The sequence below is a fragment of the Haliotis cracherodii genome, unplaced genomic scaffold (assembly GCF_022045235.1).
Source record: "Haliotis cracherodii isolate W230 unplaced genomic scaffold, xgHalCrac1.p SCAF_11, whole genome shotgun sequence".
NCBI classification, from domain to species: Eukaryota; Metazoa; Mollusca; class Gastropoda; order Lepetellida; family Haliotidae; genus Haliotis; species Haliotis cracherodii.
The window spans coordinates 119,657-144,453 of NW_027266266.1; the positions used below are offsets into that span (position 1 = coordinate 119,657).

The 24,797-nt window shown below is 41.3% G+C and overlaps 1 protein-coding gene across 2 annotated transcripts in view; it reads left to right on the plus strand.

The window, feature by feature from the left end:
- The window catches only part of LOC139456072 (sphingomyelin phosphodiesterase 4-like), a 76,675-nt gene that overhangs the window by 45,446 nt on the left and 6,432 nt on the right, over positions 1 to 24,797 (plus strand). For both annotated transcript variants that reach the window (XM_071237577.1, XM_071237578.1), the window contains 5 exons: positions 226 to 353; positions 3,218 to 3,341; positions 4,110 to 4,149; positions 4,396 to 4,571; positions 9,105 to 9,308. In XM_071237577.1, coding sequence (XP_071093678.1) covers positions 226 to 353; positions 3,218 to 3,341; positions 4,110 to 4,149; positions 4,396 to 4,571; positions 9,105 to 9,308 — 672 coding nt within the window. The remainder of the gene's footprint in view (positions 1 to 225; positions 354 to 3,217; positions 3,342 to 4,109; positions 4,150 to 4,395; positions 4,572 to 9,104; positions 9,309 to 24,797) is intronic.

Genomic DNA, 24,797 nt, shown 5'->3' on the forward strand with positions numbered 1-24,797 from the left:
ACTTTCATGGCCTTGTCTGTGATGTAGTGAAGTACTTTCATGGCCTTGTCTGTGATGTAGTGAAGTACTTTCATGGCCTTGTCTGTGATGTAGTGAAGTACTTCCATGGCCTTGTCTGTGATGTAGTGAAGTACTTTCATGGCCTTGTCTGTGATGTAGTGAAGTACTTTCATGGCCTTGTCTGTGATGTAGTGAAGTACTTTCATGGCCTTGTGTGTGGTGCAGGTGCTAGAGACGTGGCTTAGCTACATCCAGCCATGGCGCTACACCGAGCCAAACCAGTACTACCAGAGTAAAGACCCGCACCGTCCTGACCCCACAGACTTGAGGGACAAGAGAGTGGATGACAGATGGTGAGTAGTCCAGGAGTAAAGCCATCCACTGGCATCATCATCATCTATCTGTACTCATGTGCCCAGACCCCCATCTCCAAACACTCATCTTCACCCTACCATCTTCACCCACCCAACTTCCAGACACCCATTACCAGACACCCATCTTCCAGACACCCATCGCCAGACACCCATCTCAAGACACCCATCTCCAGACACCCATCTTCCAGACACCCATCTCCAGACACCCATCTCCAGACACCCATCTTCCAGACACCCATATTCCAGACACCCATCTTCCAGACACCCATCTTCCATTCACCCATTTTCCAGACACCCATCTCCAGACACCCATCTTCCAGACACCCATTTTCCAGACACCCATCTTCCAGACACCCATCTTCCAGACACCAATCTCCAGACACCCATCTCCTGACACCCATCTTCCAGACACCCATTTTCCAGACACCCATCTTCCAGACACCCATCTTCCAGACACCCATTTTCCAGACACCCATCTTCCAGACACCCATCTTCCAGACACCCATCTTCCAGACACTCGTCTTCACCCACCCATCTTCCAGACACCCATCTCCAGACACCCATCTTCCAGACACCCATCTTCCAGACACCCATCTTCCAGACACCATCTTCCAGACACCCATCATCCAGACACACATTTTCCAGACACCCATCTCCAGACACCCATCTTCCAGACACTCGTCTTCACCCAACCATCTTTCAGACACCCATCTTCCAGACACCCATCTTCCATTCACCCATTTTCCAGACACCCATTTTCCAGACAACCATCTTTCAGACACCCATCTCCAGACACCCATCTCCAGACACCCATCTCAAGACACCCATCTCAAGACACCCATCTTCACCCACCCATCTTCGAGACACCCATTTTCCAGACACCTATCTTCCATTCACCCATTTTCCAGACACCCTTTTTCCAGACACCCATTTTCCAGACACCCATTTTCCAGACAACCATTTTCCATACACCCATTTTCCAGACACCCATATTCCAGACACCCATCTTCCAGACACCCATTTTCCATACACCCATCTTCCAGACACTCGTCTTCACCCACCCATCTTCCAGACACCCATCTTCCATTCACCCATTTTCCAGACGCCCATTTTCCAGACACCCATCTTCCAGACACCCATATTCCAGACACCCATCTTCAAGACACCCATTTTCCAGACACCCATCTCTAGACACCCATCTTCCAGACACCCATTTTCCAGACACCCATATTCCAAACACCCATCTACCAGACACTCGTCTTCACCCACCCATCTTCCAGACACCCATCTTCCATTCACCCATTTTCCAGACGCCCATTTTCCAGACACCCATCTTCCAGACACCCATATTCCAGACACCCATCTTCCAGACACCCATCTTCCAGACACCCATTTTCCAGACACCAATCTCGAGACACCCATCTTCCAGACACCCATTTTCCAGACACCCATCTTCCAGACACCAATCTCCAGACACCCATCTCCTGACACCCATCTTCACCCACCCATCTTCCAGACACCCATTTTCCAGACACCCATCTTCCAGACACCCATCTCGAGACACCCATCTTCCAGACACCCATCTACCAGACACTCGTCTTCACCCACCCATCTTCCAGACACCCATCTCCAGACACCCATCTTTCAGACACCCATCTTCCCAGACACCCATCTCCAGTTACCCATCTCCAGACACCCATCTTCCATTCACCCATTTTCCAGACACCCATCTTCCAGACACTCGTCTTCACCCACCCATCTTCCAGACACCCATCTCCAGACACCCATCTTCCAGACACCCATCTTCCAGACACCCATCTCCAGACACCCACCTTCCAGACACTCGTCTTCACCCACCCATCTTCCAGACACCCATTTTCAGACACCCATCTTCCATTCACCCATTTTCCAGACACCCATCTTCCAGACACTCGTCTTCACCCAACCATTTTCCATACACCCATTTTCCAGACACCCATATTCCAGACACCCATCTTCGAGACACCCATTTTCCAGACACCCATCTTCCAGACACTCGTCTTCACCCACCCATCTTCCAGACACCCATTTTCAGACACCCATCTTCCATTCACCCATTTTCCAGACGCCCATTTTCCAGACGCCCATTTTCCAGACACCCATTTTCCAGACAACCATTTTCCAGACACCCATCTTGCAGACACCCATATTCCAGACACCCATCTCCAGACACCCATCTTCCAGACACCCTTTTTCCAGACACCCATCTTCCAGACACTCGTCTTCACCCACCCATCTTCCAGACACCCATTTTCCAAACACCCATCTTCTAGACACCCATCTCCAGACACCCATTTTTCAGACACTTGTCTTCACCCACCCAGCTTTCAGACACCCATCTTCCAGAAAGCCATCTTCCAGACAACCATTTTCCAGACAACCATCTTCCAGACACCCATCTCCAGACACCCATCTTCCAGACACCCATCTTCCAGACACCCATCTTCCAGACACTTGTCTTCACCCACCCATCTTTCAGACAACCATCTCCAGACAACCATCTTACATACTCCCATCTTACAGACACTCATCTTCACTCACTGATCTTCCGGACATCGTTCTAACCTCCATTGCTGGGACACCCATCCTCCAAACACCCACTGCCAAGAATCCCATTCTTCTAACCCCAACTGCCCAGAATCCACTTCTCCCAACACCCACTGCCCAGAAACCCATCCTCCTGACACCCACTGCCCAGAATCCCATCTTTGTGACCCCCATTGTCCCAGCGCCCAGTACCATGACATGACCTGAACCCCCACAATGCTGGAAGTACCACCCACATTTCTACTGCTGTATTTCAGGTGTCAGTTTATTGAGGACAACCTGCTGTTCTACACTGTGATGTTCCAGCACTTCCTGCCACGCGTGTTCCGCCTCGACCTGTCCTCCCCTCAGTGTGCCTACATGCTCTATAGGGTTACCAAGGTAACACACACCTCACAGTGTGCCTACATGCTCTACAGGGTTACCGAGGTAACACACACCTCACAGTGTGCCTACATACTCTACAGGGTTACCAAGGTAACACACACCCCACAGTGTGCCTAAATTCTCTACAGGGTTTCCAAGGTAACACATACCTCACACTGTGCCTACATACTTTATGGGTTAACCAAGGTAACACACACTTCACAGTGTGCCTACATGCTCTATAGGGTTAACCAAGGTAACACACACTTCACAGTGTGCCTACATGCTCTATAGGGTTAACCAAGGTAACACACACTTCACAGTGTGCCTACTTGCTCTATAGGGTTAACCAAGGTAACACACACTTCACAGTGTGCCTACTTGCTCTATAGGGTTAACCAAGGTAACACACACTTCACAGTGTGCCTATAGGGTTACCCTGCCTGGAGCTCAGCATTAGGGTCTAAAACAAGGACCTGTCGGCATGGAGTCAATTTACTGTGTCTAAGTGGGGTACTCATGTTAAACTGCGGCATGGTATCTCATCACACACACATACATATGCACTCATAAATGTACAAAACACACCACACACACATAACACATGCATACACCACACCACACACAGATCATACACACGCACTAAACAGACAGACACACACATAAACACACACACACACTCATAAATGTAAACACCACACACACACATACACATATACACACACACATAAATATACAACACACACTCACACACACCTAATGTCGCTGCTTTGTGTGTTCCAGGTGCTGTGTCTGCCAAACCTTGCAGAGATGATCTTCAGAGGTAGGCTAGGAGACACACATGATCTGGTGTTATTCTTCAGTAACATTGTGACACGTCTCACGCAGAACACTTTACTTGACTCTGTGCTATCTACATCTGGCTTAAATGATCAACCACAAGGTTTCAAGAATATATTTGCTTTTCAATGTCTAAAACGAAACTCAGTTATCAGACAAAAGACAGTATCTCAGTGTTGCTTGCAGAGAAAAAAGATGGAACTTTCATATGTTGATTGCTCTGTTACAGGTGAGAGTTGGTCGTACCGCGCCACCCGCATGCCGATGTCAGACCTGGGCGCCAGCTACCTGTCCTCCGATCACCTGCCCCCACACCTGCTGCCCTCATTACCCCCGCACCTGGCCGACCTCGAGGCGCCGGGCTTCCAATATGTGCCTCTGTTCGGGGAGAGGATGCACAGCCAGGTTAGTGAAACCACTGCAGCCTCTTCAAGTGTCAGCTACACCCCTTCATATGTCAGTTACACCACTTCATATGTCAGTTACACCACTTCATGTGTCAGTTACACCACTTCATGTGTCAGTTAAACCACTTCATGTGTCAGTTACACCACTTCATGTGTCAGTTACACCACTTCATGTGTCAGTTACACCACTTCATATGTCAGTTACACCACTTCATATGTCAGTTACACCACTTCATGTGTCAGTTACACCACTTCATATGTCAGTTACACCACTTCATGTGTCAGTTACACCACTTCATGTGTCAGTTACACCACTTCATATGTCAGTTACACCACTTCATGTGTCAGTTACACCACTTCATATGTCAGTTACACCACTTCATGTGTCAGTTACACCACTTCATATGTCAGTTACACCACTTCATGTGTCAGTTACACCACTTCATGTGTCAGTTACACCACTTCATGTGTCAGTTACACCACTTCATGTGTCAGTTACACCACTTCATATGTCAGTTACACCACTTCATATGTCAGTTACACCACTTCATGTGTCAGTTACACCACTTCATATGTCAGTTACACCACTTCATATGTCAGTTACACCACTTCATGTGTCAGTTACACCACTTCATATGTCAGTTACACCACTTCATATGTCAGTTACACCACTTCATATGTCAGTTACACCACTTCATATGTCAGTTAAACCACTTCATGTGTCAATTACACCACTTCATGTGTCAGTTACACCACTTCATGTGTCAGTTACACCACTTCATGTGTCAGTTACACCACTTCATGTGTCAGTTACACCACTTCATGTGTCAGTTACACCACTTCATGGGTCAGTTAAACCACTTCATGTGTCAGTTACACCACTTCATGTGTCAGTTACACCACTTCATGGGTCAGTTACACCACTTCATGTGTCAGTTACACCCCTTCATATGTCAGTTACACCACTTCATGTTACAGTTAAACCACTTCATGTTTCAGTTAAACCACTTCATATGTCAGTTACACCACTTCATATGTCAGTTACACCACTTCATGTGTCAGTTACACCACTTCATATGTCAGTTACACCACTTCATATGTCAGTTACACCACTTCATGTGTCAGTTACACCACTTCATATGTCAGTTACACCACTTCATATGTCAGTTACACCACTTCATATGTCAGTTACACCACTTCATATGTCAGTTACACCACTTCATATGTCAGTTACACCACTTCATGTGTCAGTTACACCACTTCATGTGTCAGTTAAACCACTTCATGTGTCAGTTACACCACTTCATATGTCAGTTACACCACTTCATGTGTCAGTTACACCACTTCATATGTCAGTTACACCACTTCATATGTCAGTTACACCACTTCATGTGTCAGTTACACCACTTCATATGTCAGTTACACCACTTCGTATGTCAGTTACACCACTTAATGTGTCAGTTACACCACTTCATGGGTCAGTTAAACCACTTCATGTGTCAGTTACACCACTTCATGTGTCAGTTACACCACTTCATGGGTCAGTTACACCACTTCATGTGTCAGTTACACCCCTTCATATGTCAGTTACACCACTTCATGTTACAGTTAAACCACTTCATGTTTCAGTTAAACCACTTCATATGTCAGTTACACCACTTCATATGTCAGTTACACCACTTCATGTGTCAGTTACACCACTTCATATGTCAGTTACACCACTTCATATGTCAGTTACACCACTTCATGTGTCAGTTACACCACTTCATATGTCAGTTACACCACTTCATATGTCAGTTACACCACTTCATATGTCAGTTACACCACTTCATATGTCAGTTACACCACTTCATATGTCAGTTACACCACTTCATGTGTCAGTTACACCACTTCATGTGTCAGTTAAACCACTTCATGTGTCAGTTACACCACTTCATATGTCAGTTACACCACTTCATGTGTCAGTTACACCACTTCATATGTCAGTTACACCACTTCATATGTCAGTTACACCACTTCATGTGTCAGTTACACCACTTCATATGTCAGTTACACCACTTCATATGTCAGTTACACCACTTAATGTGTCAGTTACACCACTTCATGTGTCAGTTAAACCACTTCATGTGTCAGTTACACCACTTCATATGTCAGTTACACCACTTCATGTGTCAGATAAACCACTTCATATGTCAGTTACACCACTTCATATGTCAGTTACACCACTTCATGTGTCAGTTAAACCACTTCATATGTCAGTTACACCACTTCATATATCAGTTACACCACTTCATGTGTCAGTTACACCACTTCATGTGTCAGTTAAACCACTTCATGTGTCAGTTACACCACTTCATTGGTCAGTTACACCACTTCATATGTCAGTTACACCACTTCATGGGTCAGTTACACCACTTCATGTGTCAGTTACACCACTTCATATGTCAGTTACACCACTTCATGTGTCAGTTACACCACTTCATGTGTCAGTTAAACCACTTCATGTGTCAGTTACACCACTTCATGTGTCAGTTACACCACTTCATATGTCAGTTACACCACTTCATATGTCAGTTACACCACTTCATATGTCAGTTACACCACTTCATGTGTCAGTTAAACCACTTCATGTGTCAGTTACACCACTTCATGTGTCAGTTACACCACTTCATGTGTCAGTTACACCACTTCATGTGTCAGTTACACCACTTCATGTGTCAGTTACACCACTTCATGGGTCAGTTAAACCACTTCATGTGTCAGTTAAACCACTTCATGTGTCAGTTACACCACTTCATGTGTCAGTTAAACCACTTCATGTGTCAGTTAAACCACTTCATGTGTCAGTTACACCACTTCATGTGTCAGTTAAACCACTTCATATGTCAGTTAAACCACTTCATATGTCAGTTACACCACTTCATATGTCAGTTACACCACTTCATGTGTCAGTTACACCACTTCATGTGTCAGTTAAACCACTTCATGTGTCAGTTACACCACTTCATGTGTCAGTTACACCACTTCATATGTCAGTTACACCACTTCATATGTCAGTTACACCACTTCATATGTCAGTTACACCACTTCATGTGTCAGTTAAACCACTTCATGTGTCAGTTACACCACTTCATGTGTCAGTTACACCACTTCATGTGTCAGTTACACCACTTCATGTGTCAGTTACACCACTTCATGTGTCAGTTACACCACTTCATGGGTCAGTTAAACCACTTCATGTGTCAGTTAAACCACTTCATGTGTCAGTTACACCACTTCATGTGTCAGTTAAACCACTTCATGTGTCAGTTAAACCACTTCATGTGTCAGTTACACCACTTCATGTGTCAGTTAAACCACTTCATATGTCAGTTAAACCACTTCATATGTCAGTTACACCACTTCATGTGTCAGTTGGGGCGGTCGGGTAGCCTCGTGGTTGAAGCGTTCGCTCGTCACGCCGAAGCCCCGGGTTCGAATCCCGACATGGGTACAATGTGTGAAGCCTATTTCTGGTGTCCCCCGCCGTGATATTGCTGGAATATTGCTAAAAGCGGCGTAAAACCATACTCACTCACTCACTCATGTGTCAGTTACACCACTTCATGGGTCAGTTACACCACTTCATATGTCAGTTACACCACTTCATGTGTCAGTTAAACCACTTCATATGTCAGTTACACCACTTCATGTGTCAGTTAAACCACTTCATATGTCAGTTACACCACTTCATGTCTCAGTTACACCACTTCATGTGTCAGTTACACCACTTCATGTGTCAGTTACACCACTTCATATGTCAGTTACACCACTTCATGTGTCAGTTAAACCACTTCATGTGTCAGTTACACCACTTCATGTGTCAGTTACACCACTTCATGTGTCAGTTACACCACTTCATGTGTCAGTTACACCACTTCATGGGTCAGTTACACCACTTCATATGTCAGTTACACCACTTCATGTGTCAGTTACACCACTTCATGTGTCAGTTACACCACTTCATGTGTCAGTTACACCACTTCATGTGTCAGTTAAACCAGTGATCACATGTTTAGGTGTGTTTGCACTTGAGATGGTGTGTTTGAATGAGATGTTTTCTGTTCATTGAGAACACTGCACAAGAGTTTCCACTACATTTCGGGAAGAGGTAAGCAAATTCGTCAGGATAGGGTTATATAATCATTTCATTGTAAAAAAAACCCAATTGTTGTATGCAATTTCTATTTTCTCCAACAGTTTGAAACATAATTATATATTTCAAGCATTTTCTTTGGACAACTGGGTTTTTTTAGAATAAAATACCAGCTCCCCTGAAATATCCAATGGCCAGTCACAGAGGACATATCTAAGTCCACCACCAGAGTTGGAATAGGTCTTCCTGAATCAGTTGGTCTGGCACAGTGACTTACAGTTTGTGGTAGGGTTGGGTGTCTTCATACACCGACAGCTAGCTCAATTATTTACGGGTGCAGTGTTGACAACATACACATCCTCATTGTGTGACAGTGACGTCCTCCTTCTACTTCAGATCGGTGAACTGATACATCAGCTGATCCTGGCACGAGAGGCCATCGCCACCCAGCAGGCCACGCCCAAGCCCAGGAGGCGGGGCTTCGGAGCATGGCTTGCCTCCATCTTCTTTGATTCCAACCGCTACAGTGAAATCAATGACACCAAAAAGTTGTTGCTGCATCTCAACCAGTCGCTGAAGAACCTGTCCGAGATATTCAAGGTGAGAGGTTTTACATTTTCTACCACAAACGAGGTGTAACAATGGTCGAAATGTTTGAGATCTTCAAGGTGAGAGGCGTTACGATGCTCGTCATGTCCGAGATATTCAAGGTGAGAGATATTCAAGGTGAGAGTGTTACGATGATCGTCATGTCCGAGATATTCAAGGTGAGAGATGTTCAAGTTGAGAGGCGTTACGATGCTCGTCATGTCCGAGATATTCAAGGTGAGAGATGTTCAAGTTGAGAGGCGTTACGATGCTCGTCATGTCCGAGATATTCAAGGTGAGAGATATTCAAGGTGAGAGGCGTTACGATGCTCGTCATGTCCGAGATATTCAAGGTGAGAGATGTTCAAGTTGAGAGGCGTTACGATGCTCGTCATGTCCGAGATATTCAAGGTGAGAGGCGTTACGATGCTCGTCATGTCCGAAATATTCAAGCTTAAGGCGAGAGATATTCAAGGTGAGAGGCGTTACGATGATCGTCAAATCCGAGATATTCAAGGTGAGAGATATTCAAGGTGAGAGGCGTTACGATGATCGTCATGTCTGAGATATTCTAGGTGGGAAGGTCGTCATGTCCGAGATATTCAAGGTGGGAAGGTCGTCATCTCAGGGTACCACATTTTGTTTGAGTTTTGCTGTTCCAAGATATATATACCTATATTACTTGTATGGATAATTCAAGTGTGCCCACCCTTGTATGGCTATGATTCAAGTGTGCCCACTCTTATATAGATATGACTCAAGTATGCCCACCCTTGTATAGATATATAATTCAAGTGTGCCCACTCTTATATAGATATGATTCAAGTATGCCCACCCTTGTATAGATATATAATTCAAGTATGCCCACCTTGTATAGATATGACTCAAGGGTGCCCACCCTTGTATAGATATATAATTCAAGTATGCCCACCCTTGTATAAATATATGTTTTAGTCTGTTTTCAGTCGTACAAATGGGTATCTCTCATACCCTCACATCTAGTCGCACGTTTAAGAGGAAGCCAGAAGCTGGAATGTAAACATTAAACTTGTTTCCGTCCGATTGCGCACGCACCTCCCTATGACATGTCACAAATCTCTCAGCGCGCCTCTGAGCTGGTCGCTCGAGAAAGTCTTTCGCGGTAGACTGCTAGTTTGGATTCTACTAGTGCTTATCGCTTATCTAGAGTTGTTCTAATAAATTTATAATAATAATATGTCTTACCTGTAGACTCCTGGAATGTAATCCTTGGTAATCCATTGTTGTGTTCAACGCGTGTTTCGCTGTTTGACAGTGATTCTACACGTGGCAATATGTCGGGCATTTGTGCCTCGTGTCAACGAAAACTGTCTAAAGTGGACCCTCACAAGTATTGTCCTTCCTGCATCATTAAGGAAGTGTTTTCAACGTGTTCGTGGGATAAACGTTGTAAAGAATGTGAGAACTTGTCTTCAACAAACTTTAAATTGTATCTTCGTGCATTGGCGAAGTGGGCCGCTGACCAGCACTACAAGCAGAGAAGGACATCGGTTGGATCCTTGGACTCTGCACCCTCCACATCAGGCCCTGGGGGTGGCGGGTCGGCCACACCTAAGAAATCAGTTGATAAAGACCCACCTCAGTCAACTTCTGTTTTCGACAAGTCACGTGACCGTTCGCCTGCTGATGATACTACCCACACAACTGATCTTCGTCAATCGGTTGATCGAGAGCGTCACTCAACCTCCCCTGTTACGACGGGACCGGGTGGTGACGAAGACCATGAGGGGACTACGGTCCCCAGTCGGTCCGTATCTCGTTCTTCCAACGACGATAGGGACGTCGTGCGGGATGACAGTGGACACAGAAGTTTTTCCCAATTAAGTCGGGACGACAGGTCGAGTGCCTCGTCGAGAGACAGTACACGACACGAGGGCATCCATCGCATGCAAAGAAAGAGATTACAAGTAATACTCTCTCATTTTGGTTGAGAGCGGTAATTCTCAGAGCTTACGAGGCGCAAGGACTCGCACCTTCCACCTCCTCTCATCCGCACGAAGTTCGAGCCATCGCTTCAACATTAGCACTCCACAGTAATTGTTCGCTACAAGCTATTATGGAGGGCTGTTTTTGGAGATCTACTTCAGTGTTTGCTTCGCATCATCTTAGAGATATCTCAACAGAAGATGTTGAAGGACTCAAACAGTTTGGTCCACTCGTGGTGGCACAACAGATCTCTCAGAAAAGACAGTGAATTTGTGTTTTATTCACTTTGGGGTTTTTGCTCGACACTTCGTGACATATAACAGGTTACAATAAAAGCTGTTGGTGAATGTACGCATTCTTATGGGTTTTTTTTGCGTGCAGTACTTCTGAATTTTATTATGGTTATTCGGTGTATGCATCGTCTTCCCATACTTTATAGTACTGCTCGTATTTTTTAGTTACCTTGTATACTGCGAGTTGCTCTGTAACTAAATCATGCGCTGACCTCACTTCGATCGCAGTTCAACTGACGCGTGCAGTTGGCCTGTCGCATCGATAATTAGTTGTGTGTCGAAGAGCATTAACCATGCTGTGCGTTCGTGATAAACAACTTGTCTCGTCCGTGCATCTGGTCAAATGTTCTATTGTCACTACAGGGGTGAGGAACTTGGTACATTCGACGTGAAAATGGTCACTGCCTGATGACTTTCCCGACCCTCCTTCGAATTCTACCCATTTGTACGACTGAAAACAGACTAAAACATGGGTTTTTCAGATTAAAAACGATGTTTTATTGGTCTGTTTTCAGTCGTACGTTCCCACCCAGCCATCCCCACAGGGAAGTAATCCAGTCCAGTCCTGCTTGATGGCTTATTCTTCGAGATTTGTGACATGTCATAGGGAGGTGCGTGCGCAACCGGACGGAAACAATTTAATGTTTACATTCCAGCTTCTGGCTTCCTCTTAAACGTGCGACTAGACGTGAGGGTATGAGAGATACCCATTTGTACGACTGAAAACAGACCAATAAAACATGGTTTTTAATCTATAGATATAATTCAAGTATGCCCACCCTTGTACAGATATATAATTCAAGTATGCCCACCCTTGTATAGATATATAATTCAAGTATGCCCACCCTTGTATAGATATATAATTCAAGTATGCCCACCCTTGTATAGATAGGATTCAAGTGTGCCCACCCTTGTATGGATATGATTCAAGTGTGCCCACCCGTGTATGGATATGATTCAAGTGTGCCCACCCTTGTATAGATGTGACTCAAGTATGCCCACCCTTGTATAGATATATAGTTCAAGTATGCCCACCCTTGTATAGATATGATTCAAGTGTGCCCACCCTTGTATAGATATATAATTCAAGTATGCCCACCCTTGTATACATATATAATTCAAGTATGCCCACCCTTGTATAGATATGACTCAAGTATGCCCACCCTTGTATACATATAATTCAAGTATGCCCACCCTTGTATAGATATAATTCTAGTATGCCCACCCTTGTATAGATATAATTCAAGTATGCCCACCCTTGTATAGATATATAGTTAAAGTATGCCCACCCTTGAATAGATATGACTCAAGTATGCCCACCCTTGTATAGATATAATTCAAGTATGCCCACCCTTGTATAGATATAATTCAAGTATGCCCACCCTTGTATAGATATGACTCAAGTATGCCCACCCTTGTATACATATAATCCAAGTATGCCCACCCTTGTATAGATATATAGTTCAAGTATGCCCACCCTTGTGTAGATATAATTCAAGTATGCCCACCCTTGTATAGATATATAGTTAAAGTATGCCCACCCTTGTATAGATATAATTCAAGTATGCCCACCCTTGTATAGATATAATTCAAGTATGCCCACCCTTGTATAGATATATAGTTCAAGTATGCCCACCCTTGTTTAGATATAACTCAAGTATGCCCACCCTTGTATGCATATATAATTCAAGTATGCCCACCCTTGTATAGATATGACTCAAGTATGCCCACCCTTGTATAGATATAATTCTAGTATGCCCACCCTTGTATAGATATAATTCTAGTATGCCCACCCTTGGATAGATATAATTCAAGTATGCCCACCCTTGTATAGATATATAGTTCAAGTATACCCACCCTTGTATAGATATGACTCAAGTATGCCCACCCTTGTATAGATATAATTCTAGTATGCCCACCCTTGTATAGATATATAGTTCAAGTATGCCCACCCTTGTATAGATATATAGTTCAAGTATGCCCACCCTTGTATAGATAGGATTCAAGTGTGCCCACCCTTGTATGGATATGATTCAAGTGTGCCCACCCGTGTATGGATATGATTCAAGTGTGCCCACCCTTGTATAGATGTGACTCAAGTATGCCCACCCTTGTATAGATATATAGTTCAAGTATGCCCACCCTTGTATGGATATGATTCAAGTGTGCCCACCCTTGTATAGATATATAATTCAAGTATGCCCACCCTTGTATACATATATAATTCAAGTATGCCCACCCTTGTATAGATATGACTCAAGTATGCCCACCCTTGTATACATATAATTCAAGTATGCCCACCCTTGTATATATATAATTCAAGTATGCCCACCCTTGTATAGATATGACTCAAGTATGCCCACCCTTGTATACATATAATCCAAGTATGCCCACCCTTGATAGATATATAGTTCAAGTATGCCCACCCTTGTGTAGATATAATTCAAGTATGCCCACCCTTGTATAGATATATAGTTAAAGTATGCCCACCCTTGAATAGATATGACTCAAGTATGCCCACCCTTGTATAGATATAATTCAAGTATGCCCACCCTTGTATAGATATAATTCAAGTATGCCCACCCTTGTATAGATATATAGTTCAAGTATGCCCACCCTTGTATAGATATGACTCAAGTATGCCCACCCTTGTATGCAGATATAATTCAAGTATGCCCACCCTTGTATAGATATGACTCAAGTATGCCCACCCTTGTATAGATATAATTCTAGTATGCCCACCCTTGTATAGATATAATTCTAGTATGCCCACCCTTGGATAGATATAATTCAAGTATGCCCACCCTTGTATAGATATATAGTTCAAGTATACCCACCCTTGTATAGATATGACTCAAGTATGCCCACCCTTGTATAGATATAATTCTAGTATGCCCACCCTTGTATAGATATATAGTTCAAGTATGCCAACTCTTGTAAAGATATGACTCAAGTATGCCCACCCTTGTATAGATATAATTCTAGTATGCCCACCCTTATATAGATATAATTCAAGTATGCCCACCCTTGTATAGATATATAGTTCAAGTATGCCAACTCTTGTATAGATATGACTCAAGTATGCCCACCCTTGTATAGATATAATTCTAGTATGCCCACCCTTGTATAGATATATAGTTCAAGTATGCCATCTCTTGTATAGATATGATTCAAGTGTACCCACCCTTGTATGGATATGATTCAAGTGTGCCCACCCTTGTATAGATATGACTCACGTATGCCAACCCTTGTATAGATATAATTCAAGTATGCCCACCCTTGTATAGATATAATTCAAGCATGCCCACCCTTGTATAGATATATAATTCAAGTATGCCAACTCTTGTATACATATGACTCAAGTATTCCCACCCTTGTATAGATATAATTCTAGTATGCCCACCCTTGTATAGATATAATTCAAGTATGCCCACCCTTGTATAGATATATAATTCAAGTATGCCCAACCTTGTATAGATATGATTCAAGTGTGCCCACCCTTGTATGGATATGATTCAAGTGTGCCCACTCTTGTATAGATATATGATTCAAGTATGCCCACCCTTGTATAGATATGACTCAAGTATTCATCTTTGTATAGATATATAATTCAAGTATGCCCACCCTTGTATAGATATGACTCAAGTATGCCCACCCTTGTATAGATATAATTCAAGTATGCCCATCCTTGTATAGATATAATTCAAGTATGCCCACCCTTGTATAGATATATAGTTCAAGTATGCCCACCCTTGTACAGATAGGATTCAAGTGTGCCCACCCTTGTATGGATATGATTCAAGTGTGCCCACCCGTGTATGGATATGATTCAAGTGTGCCCACCCTTGTATAGATGTGACTCAAGTATGCCCACCCTTGTATAGATATATAGTTCAAGTATGCCCACCCTTGTATGGATATGATTCAAGTGTGCCCACCCTTGTATAGATATATAATTCAAGTATGCCCACCCTTGTATACATATATAATTCAAGTATGCCCACCCTTGTATAGATATAATTCTAGTATGCCCACCCTTGTATAGATATAATTCAAGTATGCCCACCCTTGTATAGATATATAGTTAAAGTATGCCCACCCTTGAATAGATATGACTCAAGTATGCCCACCCTTGTATAGATATAATTCAAGTATGCCCACCCTTGTATAGATATAATTCAAGTATGCCCACCCTTGTATAGATATGACTCAAGTATGCCCACCCTTGTATACATTTAATTCAAGTATGCCCACCCTTGTATAGATATAATTCTAGTATGCCCACCCTTGTATAGATATAATTCAAGTATGCCCACCCTTGTATAGATATATAGTTAAAGTATGCCCACCCTTGAATAGATATGACTCAAGTATGCCCACCCTTGTATAGATATAATTCAAGTATGCCCACCCTTGTATAGATATAATTCAAGTATGCCCACCCTTGTATAGATATGACTCAAGTATGCCCACCCTTGTATACATATAATCCAAGTATGCCCACCCTTGTATAGATATATAGTTCAAGTATGCCCACCCTTGTGTAGATATAATTCAAGTATGCCCACCCTTGTATAGATATATAGTTAAAGTATGCCCACCTTTGTATAGATATAATTCAAGTATGCCCACCCTTGTATAGATATAATTCAAGTGTGCCCACTCTTGTATAGATATATGATTCAAGTATGCCCACCCTTGTATAGATATGACTCAAGTATTCATCTTTGTATAGATATATAATTCAAGTATGCCCACCCTTGTATAGATATGACTCAAGTATGCCCACCCTTGTATAGATATAATTCAAGTATGCCCATCCTTGTATAGATATAATTCAAGTATGCCCACCCTTGTATAGATATATAGTTCAAGTATGCCCACCCTTGTGTAGATATAATTCAAGTATGCCCACCCTTGTATAGATATATAGTTAAAGTATGCCCACCCTTGTATAGATATAATTCAAGTATGCCCACCCTTGTATAGATATAATTCAAGTATGCCCACCCTTGTATAGATATATAGTTCAAGTATGCCCACCCTTGTTTAGATATGACTCAAGTATCCCCACCCTTGTATGCATATATAATTCAAGTATGCCCACCCTTGTATAGATATGACTCAAGTATGCCCACCCTTGTATAGATATAATTCTAGTATGCCCACCCTTGTATAGATATAATTCTAGTATGCCCACCCTTGGATAGATATAATTCAAGTATACCCACCCTTGTATAGATATAATTCAAGTATGCCCACCCTTGTATAGATATATAGTTCAAGTATGCCCACCCTTGTTTAGATATGACTCAAGTATGCCCACCCTTGTATGCATATATAATTCAAGTATGCCCACCCTTGTGTAGATATGACTCAAGTATGCCCACCCTTGTATAGATATAATTCTAGTATGCCCACCCTTGTATAGATATAATTCTAGTATGCCCACCCTTGGATAGATATAATTCAAGTATGCCCACCCTTGTATAGATATATAGTTCAAGTATACCCACCCTTGTATAGATATGACTCAAGTATGCCCACCCTTGTATAGATATAATTCTAGTATGCTCACCCTTGTATAGATATATAGTTCAAGTATGCCAACTCTTGTAAAGATATGTGATTCAAGTATGCCCACCCTTGTATAGATATGACTCAAGTATTCATCTTTGTATAGATATATAATTCAAGTATGCCCACCCTTGTATAGATATGACTCAAGTATGCCCACCCTTGTATAGATATAATTCAAGTATGCCCATCCTTGTATAGATATAATTCAAGTATGCCCACCCTTGTATAGATATATAGTTCAAGTATGCCCACCCTTGTGTAGATATAATTCAAGTATGCCCACCCTTGTATAGATATATAGTTAAAGTATGCCCACCCTTGTATAGATATAATTCAAGTATGCCCACCCTTGTATAGATATAATTCAAGTATGCCCACCCTTGTATAGATATATAGTTCAAGTATGCCCACCCTTGTTTAGATATGACTCAAGTATGCCCACCCTTGTATGCATATATAATTCAAGTATGCCCACCCTTGTATAGATATGACTCAAGTATTCATCTTTGTATAGATATATAATTCAAGTATGCCCACCCTTGTATAGATATGACTCAAGTATGCCCACCCTTGTATAGATATAATTCAAGTATGCCCATCCTTGTATAGATATAATTCAAGTATGCCCACCCTTGTATAGATATATAGTTCAAGTATGCCCACCCTTGTATAGATATATAGTTCAAGTATGCCCACCCTTGTATAGATAGGATTCAAGTGTGCCCACCCTTGTATGGATATGATTCAAGTGTGCCCACCCGTGTATGGATATGATTCAAGTGTGCCCACCCTTGTATAGATGTGACTCAAGTATGCCCACCCTTGTATAGATATATAGTTCAAGTATGCCCACCCTTGTATGGATATGATTCAAGTGTGCCCACCCTTGTATAGATATATAATTCAAGTATGCCCACCCTTGTATAGATATATAGTTCAAGTATGCCCACCCTTGTTTAGATGTGACTCAAGTATGCCCACCCTTGTATAGATATATAATTCAAGTATGCCCACCCTTGTATGGATATGATTCAAGTGTGCCCACCCTTGTATAGATGTGACTCAAGTATGCCCACCCTTGTATAGATATATAGTTCAAGTATGCCCACCCTTGTATGGATATGATTCAAGTGTGCCCACCCTTGTATAGATATATAATTCAAGTATGCCCACCCTTGTATAGATATATAGTTCAAGTATGCCCACCCTTGTATAGATGTGACTCAAGTATGCCCACCCTTGTATAGATATATAATTCAAGTATGCCCACCCTTGTATGGATATGATTCAAGTGTGCCCACCCTTGTATAGATATAATTCAAGTATGCCCACCCTTGTATAGATATATAGTTCAAGTATGCCCACCCTTGTTTAGATATGACTCAAGTATGCCCACCCTTGTATGCATATATAATTCAAGTATGCCCACCCTTGTATAGATATGACTCAAGTATTCATCTTTGTATAGATATATAATTCAAGTATGCCCACCCTTGTATAGATATGACTCAAGTATGCCCACCCTTGTATAGATATAATTCAAGTATGCCCATCCTTGTATAGATATAATTCAAGTATGCCCACCCTTGTATAGATATATAGTTCAAGTATGCCCACCCTTGTATAGATATATAGTTCAAGTATGCCCACCCTTGTATAGATAGGATTCAAGTGTGCCCACCCTTGTATGGATATGATTCAAGTGTGCCCACCCGTGTATGGATATGATTCAAGTGTGCCCACCCTTGTATAGATGTGACTCAAGTATGCCCACCCTTGTATAGATATATAGTTCAAGTATGCCCACCCTTGTATGGATATGATTCAAGTGTGCCCACCCTTGTATAGATATATAATTCAAGTATGCCCACCCTTGTATACATATATAATTCAAGTATGCCCACCCTTGTATAGATATGACTCAAGTATGCCCACCCTTGTATACATATAATTCAAGTATGCCCACCCTTGTATAGATATAATTCTAGTATGCCCACCCTTGTATAGATATAATTCAAGTATGCCCACCCTTGTATAGATATATAGTTAAAGTATGCCCACCCTTGAATAGATATGACTCAAGTATGCCCACCCTTGTATAGATATAATTTAAGTATGCCCACCCTTGTATAGATATAATTCAAGTATGCCCACCCTTGTATAGATATGACTCAAGTATGCCCACCCTTGTATACATATAATCCAAGTATGCCCACCCTTGTATAGATATATAGTTCAAGTATGCCCACCCTTGTGTAGATATAATTCAAGTATGCCCACCCTTGTATAGATATATAGTTAAAGTATGCCCACCCTTGAATAGATATGACTCAAGTATGCCCACCCTTGTATAGATATAATTCAAGTATGCCCACCCTTGTATAGATATAATTCAAGTATGCCCACCCTTGTATAGATATATAGTTCAAGTATGCCCACCCTTGTATAGATATGACTCAAGTATGCCCACCCTTGTATGCATATATAATTCAAGTATGCCCACCCTTGTATAGATATGACTCAAGTATGCCCACCCTTGTATAGATATAATTCTAGTATGCCCACCCTTGTATAGATATAATTCTAGTATGCCCACCCTTGGATAGATATAATTCAAGTATGCCCACCCTTGTATAGATATATAGTTCAAGTATACCCACCCTTGTATAGATATGACTCAAGTATGCCCACCCTTGTATAGATATGACTCAAGTATGCCCACCCTTGTATACATTTAATTCAAGTATGCCCACCCTTGTATAGATATAATTCTAGTATGCCCACCCTTGTATAGATATAATTCAAGTATGCCCACCCTTGTATAGATATATAGTTAAAGTATGCCCACCCTTGAATAGATATGACTCAAGTATGCCCACCCTTGTATAGATATAATTCAAGTATGCCCACCCTTGTATAGATATAATTCAAGTATGCCCACCCTTGTATAGATATGACTCAAGTATGCCCACCCTTGTATACATATAATCCAAGTATGCCCACCCTTGTATAGATATATAGTTCAAGTATGCCCACCCTTGTGTAGATATAATTCAAGTATGCCCACCCTTGTATAGATATATAGTTAAAGTATGCCCACCTTTGTATAGATATAATTCAAGTATGCCCACCCTTGTATAGATATAATTCAAGTGTGCCCACTCTTGTATAGATATATGATTCAAGTATGCCCACCCTTGTATAGATATGACTCAAGTATTCATCTTTGTATAGATATATAATTCAAGTATGCCCACCCTTGTATAGATATGACTCAAGTATGCCCACCCTTGTATAGATATAATTCAAGTATGCCCATCCTTGTATAGATATAATTCAAGTATGCCCACCCTTGTATAGATATATAGTTCAAGTATGCCCACCCTTGTGTAGATATAATTCAAGTATGCCCACCCTTGTATAGATATATAGTTAAAGTATGCCCACCCTTGTATAGATATAATTCAAGTATGCCCACCCTTGTATAGATATAATTCAAGTATGCCCACCCTTGTATAGATATATAGTTCAAGTATGCCCACCCTTGTTTAGATATGACTCAAGTATCCCCACCCTTGTATGCATATATAATTCAAGTATGCCCACCCTTGTATAGATATGACTCAAGTATGCCCACCCTTGTATAGATATAATTCTAGTATGCCCACCCTTGTATAGATATAATTCTAGTATGCCCACCCTTGGATAGATATAATTCAAGTATACCCACCCTTGTATAGATATAATTCAAGTATGCCCACCCTTGTATAGATATATAGTTCAAGTATGCCCACCCTTGTTTAGATATGACTCAAGTATGCCCACCCTTGTATGCATATATAATTCAAGTATGCCCACCCTTGTGTAGATATGACTCAAGTATGCCCACCCTTGTATAGATATAATTCTAGTATGCCCACCCTTGTATAGATATAATTCTAGTATGCCCACCCTTGGATAGATATAATTCAAGTATGCCCACCCTTGTATAGATATATAGTTCAAGTATACCCACCCTTGTATAGATATGACTCAAGTATGCCCACCCTTGTATAGATATAATTCTAGTATGCTCACCCTTGTATAGATATATAGTTCAAGTATGCCAACTCTTGTAAAGATATGTGATTCAAGTATGCCCACCCTTGTATAGATATGACTCAAGTATTCATCTTTGTATAGATATATAATTCAAGTATGCCCACCCTTGTATAGATATGACTCAAGTATGCCCACCCTTGTATAGATATAATTCAAGTATGCCCATCCTTGTATAGATATAATTCAAGTATGCCCACCCTTGTATAGATATATAGTTCAAGTATGCCCACCCTTGTGTAGATATAATTCAAGTATGCCCACCCTTGTATAGATATATAGTTAAAGTATGCCCACCCTTGTATAGATATAATTCAAGTATGCCCACCCTTGTATAGATATAATTCAAGTATGCCCACCCTTGTATAGATATATAGTTCAAGTATGCCCACCCTTGTTTAGATATGACTCAAGTATGCCCACCCTTGTATGCATATATAATTCAAGTATGCCCACCCTTGTATAGATATGACTCAAGTATTCATCTTTGTATAGATATATAATTCAAGTATGCCCACCCTTGTATAGATATGACTCAAGTATGCCCACCCTTGTATAGATATAATTCAAGTATGCCCATCCTTGTATAGATATAATTCAAGTATGCCCACCCTTGTATAGATATATAGTTCAAGTATGCCCACCCTTGTATAGATATATAGTTCAAGTATGCCCACCCTTGTATAGATAGGATTCAAGTGTGCCCACCCTTGTATGGATATGATTCAAGTGTGCCCACCCGTGTATGGATATGATTCAAGTGTGCCCACCCTTGTATAGATGTGACTCAAGTATGCCCACCCTTGTATAGATATATAGTTCAAGTATGCCCACCCTTGTATGGATATGATTCAAGTGTGCCCACCCTTGTATAGATATATAATTCAAGTATGCCCACCCTTGTATAGATATATAGTTCAAGTATGCCCACCCTTGTTTAGATGTGACTCAAGTATGCCCACCCTTGTATAGATATATAATTCAAGTATGCCCACCCTTGTATGGATATGATTCAAGTGTGCCCACCCTTGTATAGATGTGACTCAAGTATGCCCACCCTTGTATAGATATATAGTTCAAGTATGCCCACCCTTGTATGGATATGATTCAAGTGTGCCCACCCTTGTATAGATATATAATTCAAGTATGCCCACCCTTGTATAGATATATAGTTCAAGTATGCCCACCCTTGTATAGATGTGACTCAAGTATGCCCACCCTTGTATAGATATATAATTCAAGTATGCCCACCCTTGTATGGATATGATTCAAGTGTGCCCACCCTTGTATAGATATAATTCAAGTATGCCCACCCTTGTATAGATATATAGTTCAAGTATGCCCACCCTTGTTTAGATATGACTCAAGTATGCCCACCCTTGTATGCATATATAATTCAAGTATGCCCACCCTTGTATAGATATGACTCAAGTATTCATCTTTGTATAGATATATAATTCAAGTATGCCCACCCTTGTATAGATATGACTCAAGTATGCCCACCCTTGTATAGATATAATTCAAGTATGCCCATCCTTGTATAGATATAATTCAAGTATGCCCACCCTTGTATAGATATATAGTTCAAGTATGCCCACCCTTGTATAGATATATAGTTCAAGTATGCCCACCCTTGTATAGATAGGATTCAAGTGTGCCCACCCTTGTATGGATATGATTCAAGTGTGCCCACCCGTGTATGGATATGATTCAAGTGTGCCCACCCTTGTATAGATGTGACTCAAGTATGCCCACCCTTGTATAGATATATAGTTCAAGTATGCCCACCCTTGTATGGATATGATTCAAGTGTGCCCACCCTTGTATAGATATATAATTCAAGTATGCCCACCCTTGTATACATATATAATTCAAGTATGCCCACCCTTGTATAGATATGACTCAAGTATGCCCACCCTTGTATACATATAATTCAAGTATGCCCACCCTTGTATAGATATAATTCTAGTATGCCCACCCTTGTATAGATATAATTCAAGTATGCCCACCCTTGTATAGATATATAGTTAAAGTATGCCCACCCTTGAATAGATATGACTCAAGTATGCCCACCCTTGTATAGATATAATTTAAGTATGCCCACCCTTGTATAGATATAATTCAAGTATGCCCACCCTTGTATAGATATGACTCAAGTATGCCCACCCTTGTATACATATAATCCAAGTATGCCCACCCTTGTATAGATATATAGTTCAAGTATGCCCACCCTTGTGTAGATATAATTCAAGTATGCCCACCCTTGTATAGATATATAGTTAAAGTATGCCCACCCTTGAATAGATATGACTCAAGTATGCCCACCCTTGTATAGATATAATTCAAGTATGCCCACCCTTGTATAGATATAATTCAAGTATGCCCACCCTTGTATAGATATATAGTTCAAGTATGCCCACCCTTGTATAGATATGACTCAAGTATGCCCACCCTTGTATGCATATATAATTCAAGTATGCCCACCCTTGTATAGATATGACTCAAGTATGCCCACCCTTGTATAGATATAATTCTAGTATGCCCACCCTTGTATAGATATAATTCTAGTATGCCCACCCTTGGATAGATATAATTCAAGTATGCCCACCCTTGTATAGATATATAGTTCAAGTATACCCACCCTTGTATAGATATGACTCAAGTATGCCCACCCTTGTATAGATATAATTCTAGTATGCCCACCCTTGTATAGATATATAGTTCAAGTATGCCAACTCTTGTAAAGATATGACTCAAGTATGCCCACCCTTGTATAGATATAATTCTAGTATGCCCACCCTTATATAGATATAATTCAAGTATGCCCACCCTTGTATAGATATATAGTTCAAGTATGCGAACTCTTGTATAGATATGACTCAAGTATGCCCACCCTTGTATAGATATAATTCTAGTATGCCCACCCTTGTATAGATATATAGTTCAAGTATGCCATCTCTTGTATAGATATGATTCAAGTGTACCCACCCTTGTATGGATATGATTCAAGTGTGCCCACCCTTGTATAGATATGACTCACGTATGCCAACCCTTGTATAGATATAATTCAAGTATGCCCACCCTTGTATAGATATAATTCAAGCATGCCCACCCTTGTATAGATATATAATTCAAGTATGCCAACTCTTGTATACATATGACTCAAGTATTCCCACCCTTGTATAGATATAATTCAAGTATGCCCACCCTTGTATAGATATATAGTTCAAGTATGCCCACCCTTGTATAGATATATAGTTCAAGTATGCCCACCCTTGTATAGATATGACTCAAGTATGCCCACCCTTGTATAGATATAATTCTAGTATCCCCACCCTTGTATAGATATAATTCTAGTATGCCCACCCTTGTATAGATATATAGTTCAAGTATGCCAACTCTTGTATAGATATGACTCAAGTATGCCCACCCTTGTATAGATATGACTCAAGTATGCCCACCCTTGTACAGATATGATTCAAGTGTGCCCACCCTTGTATAGATATGACTTATCTATGCCCAGTTATATCTATACTGCATATACAGACCTTGTGGTATGTTTGCG